Here is a 20457-nt window from a genome sequence, read left to right on the forward strand (position 1 = left end):
CGTTAATTCATCCTGAATAGACGATCTTTGACATGAATCCATGAATGTCCCGTTAAATAAACCTAAATGAAACTCACGCCGTTATGTAAGTTTGATGCCAACTAACACGGTGCTTTTATTCAAGTTTAAATTGTTTAGTTTGTGCCATTGAAGCTTTAGCAACTTGAGAATATTTTAGTAGTTGAAGGCTTTAGAAAAGAGAGTTAACTAACGTCATAGCGTACTCGGAAGACTTAGCTAACCAAGCTAACAGAAATAGCCACGTACTATTTATTTTGTGATATTTTAACAGTTATTTTAGGAATTGACTTAAATTGATGTATATACGATGACATTAGATATTAATTTTAATATATCTGTTGAAGGATATCGTTAAGATAATGATAAGAAAACAAGAAATATCAAATTAATGTTTCACTAAAATATGTCACTTTTTTTGTGTATGTTCATTTGATGTTTACAGGTCGGAAAACGACAGCTGTTTACCTACTCATATTTTCTCTACTATCAGATATAAAGCTCTGGACTATGTGTTTGAGGTCAGTTTGTGGCTTGCTAATTTTACCTCAGAATATCTCGAGTATAATATCTCAAAGTTGAGGAAAACGGGGAAACTTAAAGGACAATATTAGGAGCCAATTCTCAGTCTTTTTTTGAACCACTTATTGTTGTGAAAGGGTGGCAGGAGCAAACACATTGAAATTAGATAAAGGTTTCACAATTCTAAAAATGGGTTTTAAACAGCTTAAAGGCTTAAACATTGTTAAAACCCTTTCACAACAGTAAGTGGTGCAAAAAACAGCTAATTGGTAGCTTAATATTGTTTTTTAAGTTTTGGTGAGAAAAGAAGCCGCAAACTTAAAGCACCGATCCTGTCTCCCTCTTTCCTTTCTATTTTCTCTGTTTATTTCAGGCGACCACCAGTTTGAAAGTCATGATGAGCTTGCTGGCACTGCCTACGCCTTACTTCACTGGTACCCATGACCTGTACCCCCACAGTGGCAAGCTGCCTGAAGACACCTACAGGACGCCGTGGATCAGAGGTATACAAGCGGCCTAACTAATATGTGGGCAATCAATCTGCGTGTGTGTACTCTGATTTCTGAATGTGTAAGGAAATCTGTAAATGTGTGTGTGGTGATCTGGCTGTTGTGAATGCCCCATTTCCCTGCCTAGTTATCATTTCCACACTACTAATGAGTCTTACGTCTTAGGTACTAAGAGCTTGTTTAGTACAGTGATCAGGGAGTGATCAGTTGTCAATTTATCCAGGCCTTGGTTAAACATTGTCATTATCACACTTTTCCTACTAAGACAGTCACTGCTCCTTGACTTTGAAGGGCAGAGTACTCGCAGAAGTAAGTTGTATCCCTCTTAATACTAGCATTAGTCTTCATCAGTCACATTGTTAGTCTATGTAAAACTTGCAGATGATGTTCATGTTAAGTATGCTCTCCACTTTCTTGCTTTTGATTTTTGATGACCAGCATAATCATTTTTGCTTCTCCATTTATTTCATATATGACAAGTGATTCTCAATGGGAGGGTTTGTTTATATATTCATTTCTTATACACCTGACAGGAAAGGTGATATCTACCTGCAAACTCTTTGTCAGTGGCTCTGTGCTTGACGACTTGGGAGAAAAAAAACGGCTCGCTAATTCACCAGAAAGGTGCTGTCACTCACTCGCTCTGCATCTTCGCTCCTCCCATTGCATTTTATCATTAAGATCAGAATTTCAATATTTTAAGTGTTAAAAAGTTAAAGGGGGATGATTTTTGATTTTAGAAAAAGTTTTGTCATATCTCAGATTTAACGTGACTCTGAGCGAGGGGAAAGAGGATGTGGAGGTTATACCCAGCTCTAATCCTGACTCACTGACGGAGTCAGACCCGGATGAGTATGTTTGCATTTTAAAAGAGTCCCAGGCCGGTGGTCCATGTCAGGAATCTTTTTTCAAGTGGACAACTGACCAGATGAACCCTGGAAATGACAACAAAGGTAACTCAACCTACCATAGCCTACCATAGACAGTAGTTACATTAATTTACTTTTAACTGACATGAGACTGTAGCTAGCAATCTTATCGATTCTTAATGGACAAAACTTCACAAATCAATTATTTATTTTTTAGATGGTTAATCCATCCATCAGTTTTCTGCCTCTTATCTGGGTCCAGGCATAGACAGATTTTACCCTTGGTCATAGACCCCCACCACTCCTATATAGGAACCCCAGACTGAAAGAGACACTTTGCATCTGTTTGTGGTTGTTTGGAGCCTCATGTTTAGTAATCCACGTATGATTCCAGGTCATATTAACTGCTTAATTTTATTACTAGGAATTATTGTTATATACAGCTGGGAAGTACTGACAATGTGTGTGATAAATATCAATAAATGTACATATGTGTAAATAATTGTTTATCTTATTGTTTGTTTGCCATCATTCCTTGATGCATTTTCTGCGATGAATAAAAAAATGTCATTGCATAAACTCTGCATCTAGTATATTAGAAGAATGACTGTTATGACCGTGACACTGATTCTTTTTCTCACCAAAAATATGTTTACATCTGTCAAAGATCTCCTGCCTGAAGAACTCATGGCTGTTGATTACCTGACACAATTTAAGAAACATTTGCCCACGTTGAAAGCCAAACTGTCCAGGCTGAGGACGCTTCCTGTGGCCGACCCTCTGCTGAGCTCAACAGGAGATGCCATCTCTGAGGAGACTATATTCAGGTGAAAACTGCCTCTATATATTCACCCACAAGTGTGTTTCATAATTTTGTAAACATAGTGGTTGTTGCATTTTGAAACTTGCCCATTACTGTGTACTGTGTTCCAGTGTTAGCCATAATTAAAATAATTAAAACCTGTTGTTTTACAACCTTTTCAGACACTGTGCGTCTTATAAAAAACCCCCTGATGTGTGTGACACTCAGATGTGTGAAAGCATAAGTGAGGAGTTTGCTAAAGAACCACTCATGAAGGAAGAGGTAATTTAGAAAAAGTTAAATGCCAAATTATTGTCGTATGTAAGAGATTACTTAATTTCTATAATTTTTCCTCCGTAGTCTCTGCTCCTACCTGTTGTAGTGGACACTTTAAAACTGACCACAGAAAACTGCACCTCCTTTTCAAGTCTTTGTGGTCGTATGAATGTTGCTCCTGAACTGCTGGACGAGCGACTTCCAGTCCTGGATGTGCTTCATCAAGGTGAAGACAAGATAAGAAGGTTTTAAATGAAAAAAAAATACATAACAATATAGAAAAATAAACTAATATAGTTACATTTCTTCCAGCTTCTCTTTCAGATGCATCTCTATCAGTAGACATTTCCCAGTATGATTTTCCAGAGGAGCCCAGTGAAGAATGCAAGATGAATGGAGTTGTGATGGACTCAGATTTCACAGGTACAAGTTAAAGAGAACATACACAAAAAGTGTGACCTGTTAGATGTCCTCTTTCTTATGTAAAAAGAAAACCATTCTACAATGGCTGGTTCAAAAATCTGGCTATTTTACTACTGTAACTGGCTATTTTTGTTATTTTAGTATTCAGATGGTGGTGTCCCCACCCCTGGGCTTAAATGTTTTGTTTCTAAAAGGATGTATGAAGCCTCCAACTGAAATGGAGCTGGACTTGACTCTGACTCCAACTCCGACGAACAGTCACACCCGTCTCCGTCTGTCCACTTCTGAGCTCGAGATGGAAGAGCTGTCACCACTCCGCAGACAGTGAGTGATGATACCAGGTCAAACTGTTGTCAGACTGCTAATACTACACTGATACAAGAATAATGTTCTTCTGTGACATAGTTTGTGTTGTGCACAGTGTAGAAAAGTGCTTGTGACATTAATGATTGTCATGTAGATCTCTGGTGTCAGTGAGAGCTCACAGAGAGATGGAGACGGCACTTTGGAAAGCAGAGAAGCATCCAACCTTTGTGGTGCGCTTTCTGTTGGCAGGTAATTACAAGGTGTAGTTTTGTAGTTTTGCAGTTTTGCACTCCCCCTTTTTTATACACCAAGATCACTTTACTCACTATTAGTTATTGGTATATGATACCGTAGCTCTGTAGCTGATTTCACTTGTTTTAAAACGTTGTGTTGGAGCTTTGTCAGATGATTTGTCAGACATATGTCATAAGTCATGTCAGTTTTCTTCATCTGACAAAAGCGCTGACACAACGTATTGAAATAAGTCCACATACAATCCACTTGGACTTAAGGATGAACAGTTTTTGACCATAACTCACAAATTCATAGACTAATTATGAGACAATTTAACAGAGATGTCTCATAGGATGAAAGTGACGAAGTGATGAAATTTCAAAGGTCCTCTTCACTGTGACATCATCATGTTCTGCAAAAACATTTCCGGCCATTATTCAAAGCTGTAACTCAGGAAGGGGAGATTGTGATCATGTTTTCTGCAACTTGGCTGATTGTTGGTAATTCTATATTTTTAGTTCATTTTATTTGGGTGAATTCTCCAGGAATAATTAAAATGGGAAATTAACAACAATCTACCTCAATAACATGTGCAGGCAATGAAAATACATACATAAATAAAAATAAATAAATTGACAGTCAGATTTATTGTTGTTGTTTGATCGTATGTTTGACAAGAAAAAGGGAAAAGTGGTGTGTGTGATCCTATCAAATGTTCAAATGCAAATAATAGACTAAAAGCAGAAATAAAAGTAAACGATTTTTACTTTTTATCTTTTTTAATTTTACTTTTAGCAGTTTGATAAATATTGGCAGTGGGCTCCGTCTTATGGGCTGCTATAATCTTTGCAAACCACTAGATGTCATAGTGCTTCCTGAGCATAGACTGAGTTCAAAGCCCCAGAGGTACACAAGGCTTCATCCGCCCCTCTGTCCTCACCATTGAAGACTGTTGCATAACTGTTATCTTCTCCTGTGGCTCTGGAGGGAGCTTAAGTGGACTTCAGAGACTTTTAACAGAAAGCCTGCTTTACAAACCAGGGACAGTGTTTCAAGGACATGGGCATTTACCAGACAAGGAGGCTCAAACAGTTATGGGAGTTGTATGTCACAGCATTTTTGGATGTTGGCAGGACTAAAAGTCAGGAGATCTCTGATTCTGCTGCACTGATTCTGAACATGTGATGGAGTGTATGTATACACACATACATCTGTATAAACTCATTGCTCATGATAATCCTTTGTAGTTTATTTTTGATTTAAGTCATGAAATTAGTCTGCTTGTGTATTAATTATCAGCAAACTATTTTGGAGAAATTAATTGTGATTTTTATCAGTTCAGTCACAAAATTTTGACATTCAAGAGGTGCTGTCGAGTGATTTAATTTGAAACGCATTATAGAACCGTGATTCTGGAAGTCAGTGTTAAATGAACCCCTGATCCTGGCAGTTCAAAGACCTACACTACAAACAAATCTACAAAGAATGTTATTAAAAATCTAATCTGCCCTATTTTCTCACAGAGCCTCAAACATATGAACCAGTAGTTGACTTCAACCCGCTGTCTGAAGCCGTTAAAGTCATTAAATCAGAGACACATAGCTTTATCTGTGCTGGCGGTGAACTGCAATCACAGCTGAGGATGGGAGACCCACAGGTGTATTTGTGCAGCAGCCGTGAGTTCACAGAGAGCATGAGGTCTGAGTTTCCATCCACCAAGGACAAAAAGATGGAGGACTTTGAAAAACTGTCACTTGAACATGTCCCATGTGAGTATAGTTGTTATAGCTTCACAAATTTGACTAGGATGGTAAACTGAATATATTTAGGGTTTGGACTGAAGGTCAGACAAAAGAAGGCGACTTCAGTATGTAAACAATATGGCTGTGGTGAACTGTGATGGAAACTTCACACTATCTCCTGACATTTTATAGACTCAATAATTAGTTGATTAATCAAGAAAATATCTGGCATATTAATCAATAACGAAAAGAATTGTTAGCCCAAATGTAAGTGTATCCAGCCTGTTTCTGTGTATGTATTGCTCCAAACCAGTCTGACATACTTCAATTTGTGTGTCCTTTTCCTCATCTCCTCTGGTTTCAGTCATAGATGGATCCTTCCTCAAGAGTCCCACAAAAGAAACTCGGATGCTTCACCCGAAGAAACATGAAACTTTTCATGCAAAAGCTGCGACAGATGATCCCCTTCTGCAAAAAGAAATTCTCACTGACACGCTGCACACCAGCAACACAAACAATAAGGATGTAAAAAAACCTGCAACTGTATTGTTTTCAAAACCTGCTGCTGCCACCAACACCAAAGATGACATTTCTGTTGTGAGGTTCTCAGAAGTCGCAGATGTGTCTTCTGCTCGTAAGAACCACACCAACACAGTTAGAGACGACTGTAAGACCAAGCAGAGCGCCCACACTCCTGAATGGACTGCGTCCTCCAGGGTGAATATCAGAGATAATCACAGAGGTGTGGTTACCAGACGTCCACCAGAGAAGGACCTCGACCCTCTGTCCACCTTCATGATACTAAGATCCCAGCAGACAGCTCCGCTTACGGGCACATCTCAGAGCTCAGCCAGCTCTCCAGGTATAGACTGTGCAGCTGCTGTGGCTCATTTGGTTGTAATGACGAATTATAGCTTAGTGGTAGGTAGCCTAGGTTTTTTACTTTTTAAAGATTCGTTTTTTGCCATTTTGATTTATTTGATCGTTGACAGTCTAGAGAGAAACAGCAACATGCAACAAAGGTCCTCCTGCAGGGAATCAAAGAGTGGACAGTGCATTCATGTTGTATGCGCCTTAACCATTCAGTCACTGGCTGCCCCAGGTAGCCTAGATTTAGTAGATTCAGTTGAAAAAGACATATTAGTCGAATTGATGTTTTTTTTTTTTTTCACCGATTTTTGGGAGATTTTGATCAATATTTGCTTCTTATGATAAAAGAGATTTTTTGTAATTTAGCTAAAACAGAAATTCAGTGTGCACTGAGTAAGATTAATGAACGTCTTCTCTCTGTAGGATTGAATTTTTTATTTAAAACTATGGCGCCACTTGGTGGTCATAAAAAAAAAAAAATGTGGCCACCAGATCTGGGGACACGGGATAAATCTGCTGCAACCAAAACACAGATTTGATAAATTTAAATTTTTTATTATTTTATAAACAAATCTTATTCCATTTAAATAATTTAAAATATCATCAAAATTGAATCAACATGAATGTACAGCAATATGCAAATGTTTTAGACACTAAAAGTGAAGTGAAGATGCTTTAAAAAATAATAGTTTTTATTTATCAGTTAAATTCATACAAAGTGCAGTAATGATGTTTGCAGTGCTAAACAGACTTGCATGAGTGTATTAATATAGAATTAAAAAATAAAACTCCAAACGTAAACATTTTTTGGGTTCAAGTTCAAGATACTTTGATACTTACTGTGCTCATGGTGTAATGACTTGCTAATGTTACACACTTTAATCTCATCTCCTCCTTTCAATCAGAGCCACAGGTGGAGCAGAAGTCACCACCATCTGAGCTGCAGCTTCTTCCAGAGCAGATACAAAGATCAGACGGGAGGCCAACGTATATGAGTGTTGCTGTGTCCGGAAATGCTACCAGAGAGCAGGAAGCAGCTGGTCAACTCATCAGTCAGTCCAACCCTCAGGAGAGACAGGGCAGCAACGTAATACAGGTCCAAGCTACAGGTACAAGACATTACAACACTACGGGTTAAACCACACTATAAAAACTGGTGCAGTTAAAGTTACTGAAGCACTTCTCACTGACCAGACTGAATTGTTGTACAATGTCTGTGTTGGAGAGAATGATGGATAAGATGTTTCAGGTGGTGTTTTTGGTTTGTTTATTGAGCCTCTCGCTCTGTTGCAGACAGCCAGCAGCGTGCCTACTGTGAGCTGCTGGCCCTCGCTCAGCCTTGTTTGAACTCTGCCAGACAGCTGGGGCTCAACTTCCCGTTGTGGGGAGACTTCAGCTGCCTGGCCCCCGACCAAACACACTTCCTCCTCAAACAGCAGGAGAAGGCCCTCTGCACAATGCATGCGCAGAGCACAGAGCCGATCAGAGGTATGAAATTTGTAACTTTGTAAAACACATTTGTATGAGTTTTATATATGGCTTGTGTTCAACCGCTGAGCACTTTATTAGGAACACCATACTGAGTAGGGCCTCCCCTTGCTCTTAAAACAACCTCAGTTCTTCATGGCACGGATTCAACAAGATGTTGGAAACATTCCTCTGAGATTCTCTGACAGGAGTCTTCAGCAGTTGTAGCCCATCCATTAAGAGTAAACTCCAGAATCTGTGTTTCATGCCACGGTCAAAATCAATAACTGAAGCTCCTGACCTTTATCAGCAGTACTTCATGCATTGCTCTGCTGCCACTTGATTTGCTGATTGGATAATTGCATGAATAACCAGATGTACAGATGTTCCTGATAAAGTGCTTAGTGAGTGTATATTGTAGTATGCAGTTATTAATCCATTAAACCTTTTCAATATTGAAATAGTGAAATCTGTAAACTTCCACTGTGTGTTGCATGCAGATCAGGATCGGCTTTTCAGCCAGGCTGCTCTGATTCACATGCTGGTAACATTCAAGGAGCTGCTGCTGAAGTGTGACCTCAGTACTGCTTTGGGTCAGTTTAAGCCGCCATCACTCCTGCTGTTTGACTTTAAAGCCCCTAAAACCTGGTCAGATCTCTTTCTGACATTAAATCTTCATTAAGAAAAGACAGAGTTTGAAACTCAGCAAAATTTGCTTTAACAGAACTGCTTGGGTCTCGTTTAATCATTGAATCATTTGATTGACAGTGTTAGCATGACACAACTGTGATTACATTTTGATTTAAATGTTGCTCAACACTGCTGGTCTTAAAACGTCTTGAAACGCATTGGATTCAGTTTCCTCCATTTTCTGCTGCTTGTCCAGGTCCAGGTTGTGTTACATCATTTATCATTATAAATTATTGCTGTACACAGCTTGGATGTAAAAAAGTGATATAATGAAGAAATTATTTAGGCTATATTATGCTTCCTGGTTTTCCATCACACGTTCATACTTTGACTGTATGACTGTGAAACAGGTTCTAAATTGCTTTCTCTGTGATATTGAAAAGGTCTTAAGAAGTCTCAAATTTAACTTAATGAACTCTGCAGAAACCCAGAACATATTACTCGCCATACTGTGATATTTATAGCTTTCTTCTTATGCTGTATAGAGTACCTGACTAAGGCAGCTGAGGTGTGTGCAGAGCAGAGTCTGGAGCAGCTGGTGAAGAGGCTGAAAATCATCCTCTTCCTCAGTCACAAGAACCAGGAGTCCAACCTCAAATTGCATGAGCTGCAGCAGCTGCTTGCTGCATGGCTGCACAGCAAGAAAGGACAGAAGAACATGGAGAAAGTCAGTGTTCACAACAAGAACAAAGCTGTACTTTTTTGGCTTGCTTAGGGAATTGTGCACAAATTGTGTCACATATTGCATTTTTGTTACTGAAATGTTGAACTGATGTTTTGTTCCATCCAAAATCTTAATTTTCACTTTATATTCAGTTTGACCAGCAGCCACAATGTTTCTGTGTTTATGATCCCTGTCTTTCTGTAGGTCCTTGTCATAATATCAGTTGACTCTGACGTCAACAGATCTATAATCATCAACAGCTTGAGCCAAGTGGCTGGTGAGCGGCTCTTTTTCTCTTTCGGCCACATCACTCTAGTAGACTCCAGTTCATTTTTATTTTCTCTTATGTAGGTAAAAAACAAACTAAAAGCACCAATAATGAACAAAACCACTGGCAAGCCACAGTATTTTGCAAAAAAACACTATATAAAAACATGATGAGGTAGTGTCGTACAGTTGAGTATGTTCATGTTTTTTATTCTCTCAGGTTCAGCTGTAACTGCAGTTTGTCCTGAGGAGAACAAGACCAAACTGAACGGTGCCAGTGTGGTCAGCAGGTAAAAATATACAGCTGTTAATAAGTCTTTTCGTATTTATTGCAGTTTTTAATAGGACTGCATATATTTACTCAAGTGCAGTACTTAAGTTCAAATTTGACACCTAACTATTTATATTTTATATTACTTCCTACTTCTATGTTGCACCGTTTCAAGGGAAATATTGTGTTTTTACTCCATGAAATTTATCTCGAAGCAGCTTAGACCCAAGGATAATTAGACCCAATACAAAATGTGGGCGACCTGAAGAGAGAGAGAGAGAGCCCACAAACACCAGCAGCAGCATGATGATTAATCAGCTGAATCAATCAGTTAACAAGCAGGAGTATAATAATAATGCCATCAAATGTAAAGTTGTAGAAACTAAAATAATTTGCGTATATGCTTCAAAGACACATTTATATAAATAACTAAAAGCCCTATTTCCACTTCCTGCACCAACAATAAAACATTCTGTAGCCAACTGTGTGATAGATCGACTGAAGACAATCTTCTAACCTGTTTAATATCTGTGAATTAAAATCCCCAAAAACTGTTGCTTCATAGCATAAATCCTGTATGCTACTGATTTTTCTAAAATAACTTCAACTTCCGTTCTCTCGTCAGAACAAAGCTGCTGGATCCATCGGACGGTGTGATTTATTTCCATTTCAAAAATGATATATGACAAGAGTTCAGTATGATGATCTGTGGAATAAGAAGAACTGATCTCTTCAAAACCCTAATTTATAGAACAGCCTCTGCTCAAATCCAAACGTGTGTTTCTTTCCTGAAAATGAAAATATATAACTTATAGTATAAAATATAACTAGACAATAATGAAAGATAGCAAATAGGCACCATTGTATTTCAACACAATTTTCATAAATCACATCTAGATATTTTGGTGGTAAATCTCTATCTTGGCAATATTAAAATACAAACAGCAACTTTTTAGATTTTGCTGTTTAGTGTTCCATTATTTTATGAATACGTAGTAAAAACACATTTGTTTTCACTGTGCTGTGACTTTCATCCCACTATATGAGAAAGTAACAGGAGTGGCTGAAATGACTTAATTGTTTCACTGTGTTGAAGGAAATATTTCAAGCTGCTACGTTATGTTGAACAAAGTATTGTTTTCACACTCCCATCCTGTTCCACCAGTGTGTGTGATAGTGTGTGTGTAGTGGTGTATGAGCAGCATATAGGCCCCGACTTCCCCTGGAACAGTTTTCGTCTGGTGGTGGAGTACGACCATCCAGGCCAGTCTCCGTGGTCCACAGTCTGCGGAGAGAGAGGCATCGGTCACCTCACCTTCAACACCAGCATCTCTGACACTGGTCTGCTGTCACTCAGTATTCACACTACTGCACACTAATGTTTTCCATTTTTATTTTCTAAATGTATGTGTATTTTTGTTTTTACCACTAGAGGAGGAGAAAGCGTCTTGGTGCCTGGAAGACAACGTGCCTCATGTGTTGTTTGTGACGGAGGGGCTTCTTAACTGTCCACTGCTGCTACAGACACTTGAGTCAGGGTAAATTCTCCCATTCGTCCAGCCAAGTCCAATTACATCATATCCAGCTTAGTAAAAGATGTAGATTGAGAAACGTCACAATACCAGAAGTTTTGACCAGAGTTGGTACCAAAACCACTGACTCTCAATGCCAAATTTGAAACCACGAAACACACGCACGCACACACATATTGTGACAGCCTGACCAATAATAACAGTGGCCGACTTATGTTGTGACACCCGGCTCACATTATGAGCTGTCACTATGATAGCGATGTTAGATAACATTGGCCTTTCTGAACGTTGTGTGTGGAGCATACAGCAGATGCCAGCTGCTGCAGTTTACAAACAATAACAGAAACAATGCAGGATATGAATATTTTGATTACATTAATATAAAGTTAACAACTGAAACTCACTCATGCTGAATTCTGTGAACAGAACAAATCTGTGACTATCTGGCTTTTCGTTGTCTGTAACTTTATATGCTGCACTTCTTGTTGTTGTTCACTGTGACTAGACTCAGACTAGACGTCCACAGTCGAAAAATTTCACATATTCATTATTTGTCATATTTTGGCATCGTCTAGTATCAAAGTATTTGTTCACTATTTAAATATGACCATGATAGTTGTACAATCTATATCTTGATAAATTGACAATAAATAAAATGGCTCAAGAATATTTCTTCATCTTTAAAACTTAAAACTGATCGAATCATGGATAAATTTATTAGATGATAAAAACAGGACAAGACAAGCTGTCTGACATAATATTCAAAACTGAGACCAGAATCGGAACATATAGCTGTGTTTTTTTATTTTTTTAATTAAAATAGTGAGAGAAAAAATTCTCAGTCAGCTTTTTAAATAAAATGTTCCTGCCAGTGATGATAACTTATCACAGAAACGCCATATGGTGAGACGTGTGTGTGTGTGTGTGTTGTGGTACAGGTTTAATATAACTGTGCTGGAGAGGAGCCACTGTCCGTCCCTGCAGATGCTCGGAGGGACCCATCACTACGCCGTGATCACAGTGGATGAAAGTAGCGCTATCGTCATTCAGGTACCTGGGACAGAGATGCCTGCTGCATCCCTCAAAAAACACAAACCTGCGATGATGCTGGATTAAATCAGTGTTTTCATCTCCCTCTGCTGAGCTTCCTGAGTATAGCATGGAGATGCTGAAGAATAAAATCTCTGTCCTGACAAAAGCAACTTACCATAAATTTTATATATAATAATATATAGTCATAATATATTTACCTCAGTGGCAGAGAGAAGTGGGCTTTTATTTGAGACAGGCTTTTATTAGAGACTGGCCTTTATTTCTAAATTTCAATGTTTCTCAGTTTTAATGCTAACTGTTTACCTGTTGTCCTGATAAATTCAGTATAACGATCATTCCCACGGCACTACGTCATCAGCACAGCAAGAGTCACATCAGGTGATCCACTTTGCCTTTTTCCCATGTTAAGCTATGAAACTCAACACTCGCTCCTGACATTTCACATTAAAAATGTTGTAGGCTTCCCTTTACAGGTAGGCTTTTAATGTGAAAAAAACAATAAGTGCTGAGTTAGCTCAATAGTCTGATTTAAAAACAACATCAAACAGTTGGAATAAGAGTAGGAAAACATTATTTCTGTTAAAAAAGGGAAAGTCAGGGCATCAGAGTGGTGATTATAAGATGACTGTATAGAGATGGATTTAATCCTCTGGAAATGTACATTATACTAAAATGTGAGCTGTTGTAGTAGCCTAAGGTAGATCCCTGAGTGTGTGTTTTTTTTTTTTTTTTTGTCTTAACCTGGCCTGTATTTGACATAATAAAACTGAAGCATGGACAATCAGGATGACAAAATTAGACTGTAAACATATAAGACCGTGTGTGTGTAGGAGCAGGATGAACTATGTCAGGAACGAGCCAGTGAGAGACTGGTGATGAGGCTGACAGCGCTCTCTCTTCAGTACAGCTGCTGTTGGCTCATCCTGCACTGCCCGGACATCCAGGGAGGAGGGTATGAGTGCACACATGTACACACAAACACACACACATTGTACACAAAGGCTCACTACCACTGCTTCTGTCTGTGTGATGGCAGATTTTCCAGCGAAGCTTTCAGTAACTTGGTGTTGGTTAATTCGTCTCTGGTGCTGTTCGGGATGAAGTCCAAGGATCTGGATGTCAAGGTAGAACACGTATAACCCAAACACAGCTCTTTTTTTTGCCTTTAACTGTTAGTGATTTTCAACAATACTCTTATGTACTTGATGTCAGAGCCATTTAGTTTTCTGTTGATGTGTAGACAAAGGAGCAGCACCCCCTAGTGGCCGTCTTGTCTTTAGTTGCATTAGTGGAGGCGTGTTGTTTCCCGTACTGGACAATGAAGTATGATCCGGCAAGACGAACAGAGCTTCAACTTATTTTTATCATTTATTAATTGAAGGATAATTTCTCAATCAGTCATTTGGTGTATAAAATGTCAGAAAACAGAGAAAAATGCTGATCAAGCAGGTGACAAGGTGACAGCTTAAAGTTGTTTGTTTTGTTGGACCAGCTGTCCTAAACAAAAAGATATATTCCATTTACATTTGTTGAAGAAAATATTAACTTTTGAGAAGCTTAAGTAAAGTATTTTTTGTTTTTGCTTAAAAGTTATTTTAATGCAAAATAACAATAGAAACCAGTGGTGGAGGAAGTGCTCAGTACTCAATGTAGAAATAAACTGTTATATGTTGGCATTTAAAAATTTTCTTAGATGAAAGTTTAAGTATTAGCATTAGAATGTACTTCAAGTGCAAAAGTAAAAGTACCACGTTTGCTAAATGGCTCATTTCAGAACAATATATATTAATGGATTAAAATTATTGATGCATTATGTGTACATCACATTAGTGTTGCAGTTGTTAAAGATTTATATGTATATACTGCTGGAGATAAATAATCTTATCTTAGTCTATAATGATACATCATAATTTATTTGATTATATTATTAATCTGAATCTGCTAAGTAACTAAACTTCATCAAATAATTTTGGTTAAATTAAATGTTCAATACTTGCCTCTGTATTTTAGTGGAGTTAAAGTATAAAAGAGCAGAAAATGGAAATACTCAAGTAAAGTACTTGAGTAAATGTACTAAGTTACCTTAAACACTAACAGAAACCTGTTTCCTACTCTGTCTTTCAGGTGCTGATAGTGTCAGAGGTGTTGGAAATTGCCCAGTGGATCAGTCGGATCTGCTTCCACAGCCTGATGTCCAGTGACATGGATCCTCTCAGCTACCTGAACAGAGACTGGTTGACTGTGATGCCTTCACAGGTGACCACAACATCACCAAACCAAATCTTCACAGACCAAACCATAGAAGGCCCATGTTTTACTGTTTGGATGCTGAACTGTTTGGATTCTGTGTTTTGGCTCCATCCACAAGATGAAGACTTGGTTTCTATCTGTTGTTAATTACATAGATCGGTCTACTGTTTGGTGAAGAGGCCTTTCTTTTAGTTTTATTTAACACTTCAGTTGTACTAATGGAGGATAACTGGATAGTAAATGGCCAAAGAGGGGCCACTCCTGTGCTCTTGCAGTGTCACACAATTAGCAGACACGACATATTGTTTAAAAAGCGCAAAATGGATTAGATCTCAGACCTGCTAGGCCCATCTGCACAAGCTCATAAGAGAGAGCCCAGAAAGTTGGGGTAATCTTATTACTGTCGCTCGTGTCCTGTGTGAAGCAATTTTGTAACTGTGTAGAAAAGTGCAGTACAAATAAGTTATTATTTATGTATTAACATATATTATAGCCCAAACAAATACTGAATGTTTACACCTTAACGCTCTGATCGGCTTTCATTCTACCCTGAAAGTCTTTGACTTTGTGAGGCACTAGCAGTGCTTAAACATTTTTTTCTTTCCCTGCAGGAGGAAAAGTGTCTGCTGCAGTTCCCATGTATTAACCCTCTGGTTAGTCAGCTCATGCTGAGGAGAATGCCATCCTTCCAGTGGCTCCTGAGGGCCTCTTTGTCTCAGCTGAAGGAGCTCCTCCCTGAGGTGCCACATAAAGTCCTCAAGGTGATCCAGGGCACGTCGCTACACTTGAATATGCCAGAAATATACTGTATGTTTCTTTTTTGTTCTTTTTATGAGTAGAGTACCTTGAATACTTTTTTTCAAAGAGGACATATGGACATGTCACAGTTGTCAAAGCACTTAAAAAAAAAAATGACTGGTTAAGTTCCATTTAGCTGCTTCAGATTCAGGGTCTTCGTATTGTTCATGCAGACTCACTGTCATGACTTACTGGGACACTTGAATGTTTCCTTTTCTACTATAACAAGTCAAACTGTTGGCTGTTGACAAACCAGTTGAGATGTTGAGTACTCACAGCTTCTGCTATTTTCCTAAGATTATTCAAACGCCCTTAAAACAGAAAATACATTTAGGTTCTACAGGGGAGCTGTCACAGGCTGAACACATTAGAAACAATGTCTGTTGTGAAGTGTCTCTATGTTCCCATTTAAATTTTTTCTATACAGGATATCCGACCTTCACAACTCTATTGTGAGGGACTCTTATAACATGTGACAATAAAAGAACATCTATGACTGCCTGAACTACACCCAGGCTCCATTACTGTGTCATAATTTTAACATTTCCCAAATTTCTCTGCTGAGTGAATAATAAATAATATTAAGAATCTTCTCGGTGGCAGTTCAGCATTTATCAGCTTCTTTTCTTTTCTTGGTTTTAGCTGTTCAGTGAAACCACATCCCTGTACACAGACTCCAACCAGCCAGAGTCTCAAAAAGTCGTCACTGGGACAAACCAACAAACCTCCCCCTATCCGCAACCCTCCACCAACCCACATCCAGAGCCATTCTGTAGTGACCACAGCACCAGCTACCTCTTCAGAGCAGAGGGTGGAGAGGGCAGTTTCTGTGAGCAAGACCTAGGCTCAACGGTGCAGGATGCAAACACAGATTTCAGATTTGACCTGAGTAGTTCCTTTGGCAGCCCAGATGTTTCCCTGGAGAGGAGCTGGACCAGTGGTCATCCGTGGAAAGAGAAGGTGAAGTTTTCTGGGTGTACAAGCAGAGCTGGAGCAGTGGGGAGAGTTGTTAGGAGAGTCAACAATGAGTGGACACTTAGCCCTCCACCAAACCTCGATGGCTATACCAACTACCTACACACCGCTGATGACAATCCTCTCAAACTGGACTCCACATTCAGGTACAGCCCAGTCCTGCAGCAGCTAGCTGACGTCAGCGGTCAAATGTCCACATACTCTACAGTCTGCAGTGACCTCCAGCATCCTATCAACCATCACATCACTAGCAATCTGAGCCCTCCAATAGAGGTCACGCTGTGGGGCCAAGGTCATAGCAGCAAAGACAGCCTCTCCTACACTGGAGGGATAACAACGTCACCTAAGTATGGCTCCAAATGCTGGATGGGGCAAGAGAGGAAGAGGAGTGGAGAGGCTGCAGGCTTGGTTGGAACAGGTGAATGATGGTGGCTGTTCAGTTACAAGTAAAAGCTTGGGCAAATCATTATGTTGATTTTTGAAGTGAAAAGAAGGAAATACAGCTCCTGCAGCAAATGGAAAATGATCCCCTTCTCAAATATAAATGCAGTTTTCATGAACTTAAAGTTGGAAAGAAAAAAAAAGAGAAATTATGACGTACACTATATAGATACACTTACTATACGATGACATTTTTGTGCCTTACTATACAATGACGTTTTTTTAAATTTTGAATGCCTTACTTTACTATGACGTTTTTTTTAATTTTTGTGCCTTAATTTACGATGACGTTTTTGTGCCTTAGTGTATTATGACATTTTTATAACCTTTTATGCCTTACTATACTATGACATTTTTTTGACATTTTTATGCCTCACTATATTATGTTTTTGTTTTTATGCCTGACTATACTATGACATTTTTATGCCTTACTATACCATGACATTTTTTGTTTTTATGCCTTACTATACTATGATGTTTTTATAACCTTTTATGCCTTACTATACTATGATGTTTTTTGTTTTTATGCCTTACTATACTATGATGTTTTCATAACCTTTTATTCCTTACTATACTATGACGTTTTTTGTTTTTATGCCTTAGTATACTATGACATTTTTTGAAGTTTTTATGCCTTACTATACTATGAAATTTTTTGACATTTTTATGCCTTACTTTACTATGATGTTTTTATGCCTTACTTTACGATGATGTTTTTGTGCCTTACTATATACTATGACGTTTTTTGACATTTTTATGCCTTACTATACTATGATATTTTTTGACAATTTTATGCATTACTATATTATGTTTTTTGTTTTTATGCCTTACTATACTATGTTTTTATAGCCTTTTATTCCTTACTATACTATGACATTTTTATGCCTAAGTATACTATGATGTTTATTGTTTTTATGCCTTACTATACTTTGACATTTTTTGACATTTTATGCCTTAGTATACTATGACGTTTTTGTGCCTTGGTATACTATGACATTTTTATGCCTTACTTTACTATGACATTTTTTGAAATTTTTATGCCTTACTATATGATGACATTTTTTGTCATTTTTATGCTTTACTTTACTATGATGTTTTTGTGCCTTAGTATACTATGACGTTTTTTGACATTTTTATGCCTTAGTATACTATGACATTTTTTGACATTTTTATGCCTTACTATACTATGACATTTTTTGTTTTTTATGCCTTAGTATACTATGAAATTTTTTGACATTTTTATGCCTTACTTTACTATGATGATTTTGTGCCTTAGTATAATATGATGTTTTTTGCCTTACTATACTTTGACATTTTTTGACATTTTATGCCTTAGTATACTATGACATTTTTTGACATTTTTATGCCTTAGTATACTATGACGTTTTTGTGCCTTAGTATACTATGATATTTTTTGTCATTTTTATGCTTTACTTTACTATGATGTTTTTGTGCCTTAGTATACTATGACGTTTTTTGACATTTTTATGCCTTACTATACTATGACATTTTTTGTTTTTTATGCCTTAGTATACTATGAAATTTTTTGACATTTTTATGCCTTACTTTACTATGATGATTTTGTGCCTTAGTATAATATGATGTTTTTTGCCTTACTATACTTTGACATTTTTTGACATTTTATGCCTTAGTATACTATGACGTTTTTTGAGATTTTTATGCCTTAGTATACTATGACATTTTTTTACATTTTTATGCATTACTATACTATGTTTTTATAATCTTTTATGCCATATTATACTGTTTTGTCCGGCACATTTAGGAGCATAACCAAGAAGGGAGGTCCACACAGTAACCATTTTAAGAAACCAAATTTATTCAGGATAACTCAATTCAACTTAAGTAAGGAGATTTTTATGCCTTACTATACTAGGAGGTTTTTTTGCCTGACTATACTATGACATATTATTGACATTTTTCTGCCTTACTATGACTTTTTTATTACATTTTATAACACATGATGTGCCGGACAAAGCACATTTAGGAGCGTAACCAAGAAGGGAGTTCCACACAGCAACCATTTTAAGAAACCAAATTTATTCAGGATAACTCAATTCAACCTAAGTAAAGTAGAAAATGTGAAGTCAGTAGTGTAGTGTAGTGTAGGTGTTGGGTGCCTTGAAAATGAAAGCCAACTTAAACGACTGCACAAGAACTGAGGCCTTAACCAAACACAATATACAACAAAGCAAAATCGAGTTGGGTTCCTGAAAGGCACCAGCCTTCCAGGAGAGCTGAGAGAGAGACGCCATCTTGAATATCCCAGCTTAAATAGGCTCCACTCAGGCGAAGTCTGTCAGGTGATGAGGAAGTACCTGAAAAAAACACAGGAACAGGCCAAAACAAAATAGAGTAATACATCCCAGGGCAGTCACAATACTATGACCTTTTTTTTCTGACAGTTTTATGGTTTACTATACTATGATTTTTTTTTTTGTTTTTATGCCTTACTATATACTATGACATTTTTATGCCTTCTTATACTATGTTGTTTTTTTGAAATTTTTATGCCTACTTATAATATGCCTTTTTTTGTTTTCATGCCTTAGTATACTATGACATTTTTTGAAATTTTTAATGCCTTACTATGACATTTTTTTGTTTTTATGCCTTACTATACTATGACATTTTTATGCCTCACTATACTGTTTTTTTTTTATGCCTTACTATACAATGACATTTTTTTTTGTGCCTCAGTATATTATAACGTTTTTATAACCTTTTATGCCTTACCATACTATGACATTTTTATGTCTTCTTATACTATGTTGTTTTTATGCCTTCTTATACTATGACTTTTTTTGTTTTCATGCTTTACTATACTATGATGTTTTTATACCATATTATACTGTTTTGTCCGGCACATTTAGGAGCATAACCAAGAAGGGAGTTCCACACAGCAACCATTTTAAGAAACCAAATTTATTCAGGATAAATCAATTCAACTTAAGTAAAGTAGAAAATGTGAAGTCAGTAGTGTAGTGTAGTGTAGGTGTTGGGTGCTTTGAAAATGAAAGCCAACTTAAACGACTGTACAAGAACTGAGGCCTTAACCAAACACAATATACAACAAAACAAAATCAAGTTGGGTTCCTGAAAGGCACCAGCCTTCCAGGAGAGCTGAGAGAGAGACGCCATCTTGATACTCCCAGCTTAAATAGGCTCCAGTCAGGTGAAGTCTGTCAGCTGATAAGGAAGTACCAAAACAAAATAGAGTAATACAGCCCAGGGCAGTCACAATACTATGGCGTTTTTTTGACAGTTTTATGCCTTAATATACTAGGACATTTTTATGTTTTTATAACAATTTATGCCCTACTATACTATGTTTTTTGTTTTTTATTTTACTTTATTATGAAATTTTCATGCCTTAGTATACTATGACATTTTTTGACATTGTTATGCCTTACTATACTATGACGTTTTTTTTGACATTTTTAATGCCCTACTATACTAT

General features: G+C 37.5%; 1 protein-coding gene and 1 long non-coding RNA gene across 5 annotated transcripts in view; one reads left to right on the forward strand and one right to left on the reverse strand.

Annotated features, from left to right (window-relative positions):
- LOC130170020 (protein shortage in chiasmata 1 ortholog) overlaps positions 1 to 20457 on the forward strand; it is a 21967-nt gene continuing 1510 nt past the window's right edge. The window contains exons 1-27 of one of the 4 annotated variants that reach the window (XM_056377107.1): positions 1 to 85; positions 464 to 539; positions 914 to 1043; positions 1583 to 1673; positions 1812 to 2002; positions 2586 to 2745; positions 2903 to 3002; positions 3081 to 3222; positions 3309 to 3419; positions 3614 to 3743; positions 3880 to 3974; positions 5483 to 5728; positions 6066 to 6563; positions 7477 to 7680; positions 7865 to 8059; positions 8539 to 8631; positions 9214 to 9395; positions 9597 to 9669; positions 9880 to 9949; positions 11096 to 11271; positions 11363 to 11468; positions 12401 to 12512; positions 13346 to 13467; positions 13552 to 13639; positions 14640 to 14771; positions 15377 to 15526; positions 16206 to 16956. In XM_056377107.1, coding sequence (XP_056233082.1) covers positions 84 to 85; positions 464 to 539; positions 914 to 1043; positions 1583 to 1673; positions 1812 to 2002; positions 2586 to 2745; positions 2903 to 3002; positions 3081 to 3222; positions 3309 to 3419; positions 3614 to 3743; positions 3880 to 3974; positions 5483 to 5728; positions 6066 to 6563; positions 7477 to 7680; positions 7865 to 8059; positions 8539 to 8631; positions 9214 to 9395; positions 9597 to 9669; positions 9880 to 9949; positions 11096 to 11271; positions 11363 to 11468; positions 12401 to 12512; positions 13346 to 13467; positions 13552 to 13639; positions 14640 to 14771; positions 15377 to 15526; positions 16206 to 16956 — 4426 coding nt within the window. In that variant the 5' untranslated portion in view covers positions 1 to 83. Of the gene's footprint in view, positions 86 to 463; positions 540 to 913; positions 1044 to 1582; positions 1674 to 1811; positions 2003 to 2585; positions 2746 to 2902; positions 3003 to 3080; positions 3223 to 3308; positions 3420 to 3613; positions 3744 to 3879; positions 3975 to 5482; positions 5729 to 6065; positions 6564 to 7476; positions 7681 to 7864; positions 8060 to 8538; positions 8632 to 9213; positions 9396 to 9596; positions 9670 to 9879; positions 9950 to 11095; positions 11272 to 11362; positions 11469 to 12400; positions 12513 to 13345; positions 13640 to 14639; positions 14772 to 15376; positions 15527 to 16205; positions 16957 to 20457 lie in introns of all 4 variants that reach the window. The other 3 variants (XM_056377108.1, XM_056377105.1, XM_056377106.1) reach the window with 3 other exon arrangements.
- The window catches only part of LOC130170028 (uncharacterized), a 13210-nt gene continuing 11772 nt past the window's right edge, over positions 19020 to 20457 (reverse strand). Inside the window, exon 4 of the long non-coding RNA XR_008827932.1 lies at positions 19020 to 19315. This is a non-coding gene — a long non-coding RNA (uncharacterized LOC130170028). The remainder of the gene's footprint in view (positions 19316 to 20457) is intronic.

The sequence above is a fragment of the Seriola aureovittata genome, chromosome 5, assembly GCF_021018895.1.
Source record: "Seriola aureovittata isolate HTS-2021-v1 ecotype China chromosome 5, ASM2101889v1, whole genome shotgun sequence".
Classification (NCBI taxonomy): domain Eukaryota; kingdom Metazoa; phylum Chordata; class Actinopteri; order Carangiformes; family Carangidae; genus Seriola; species Seriola aureovittata.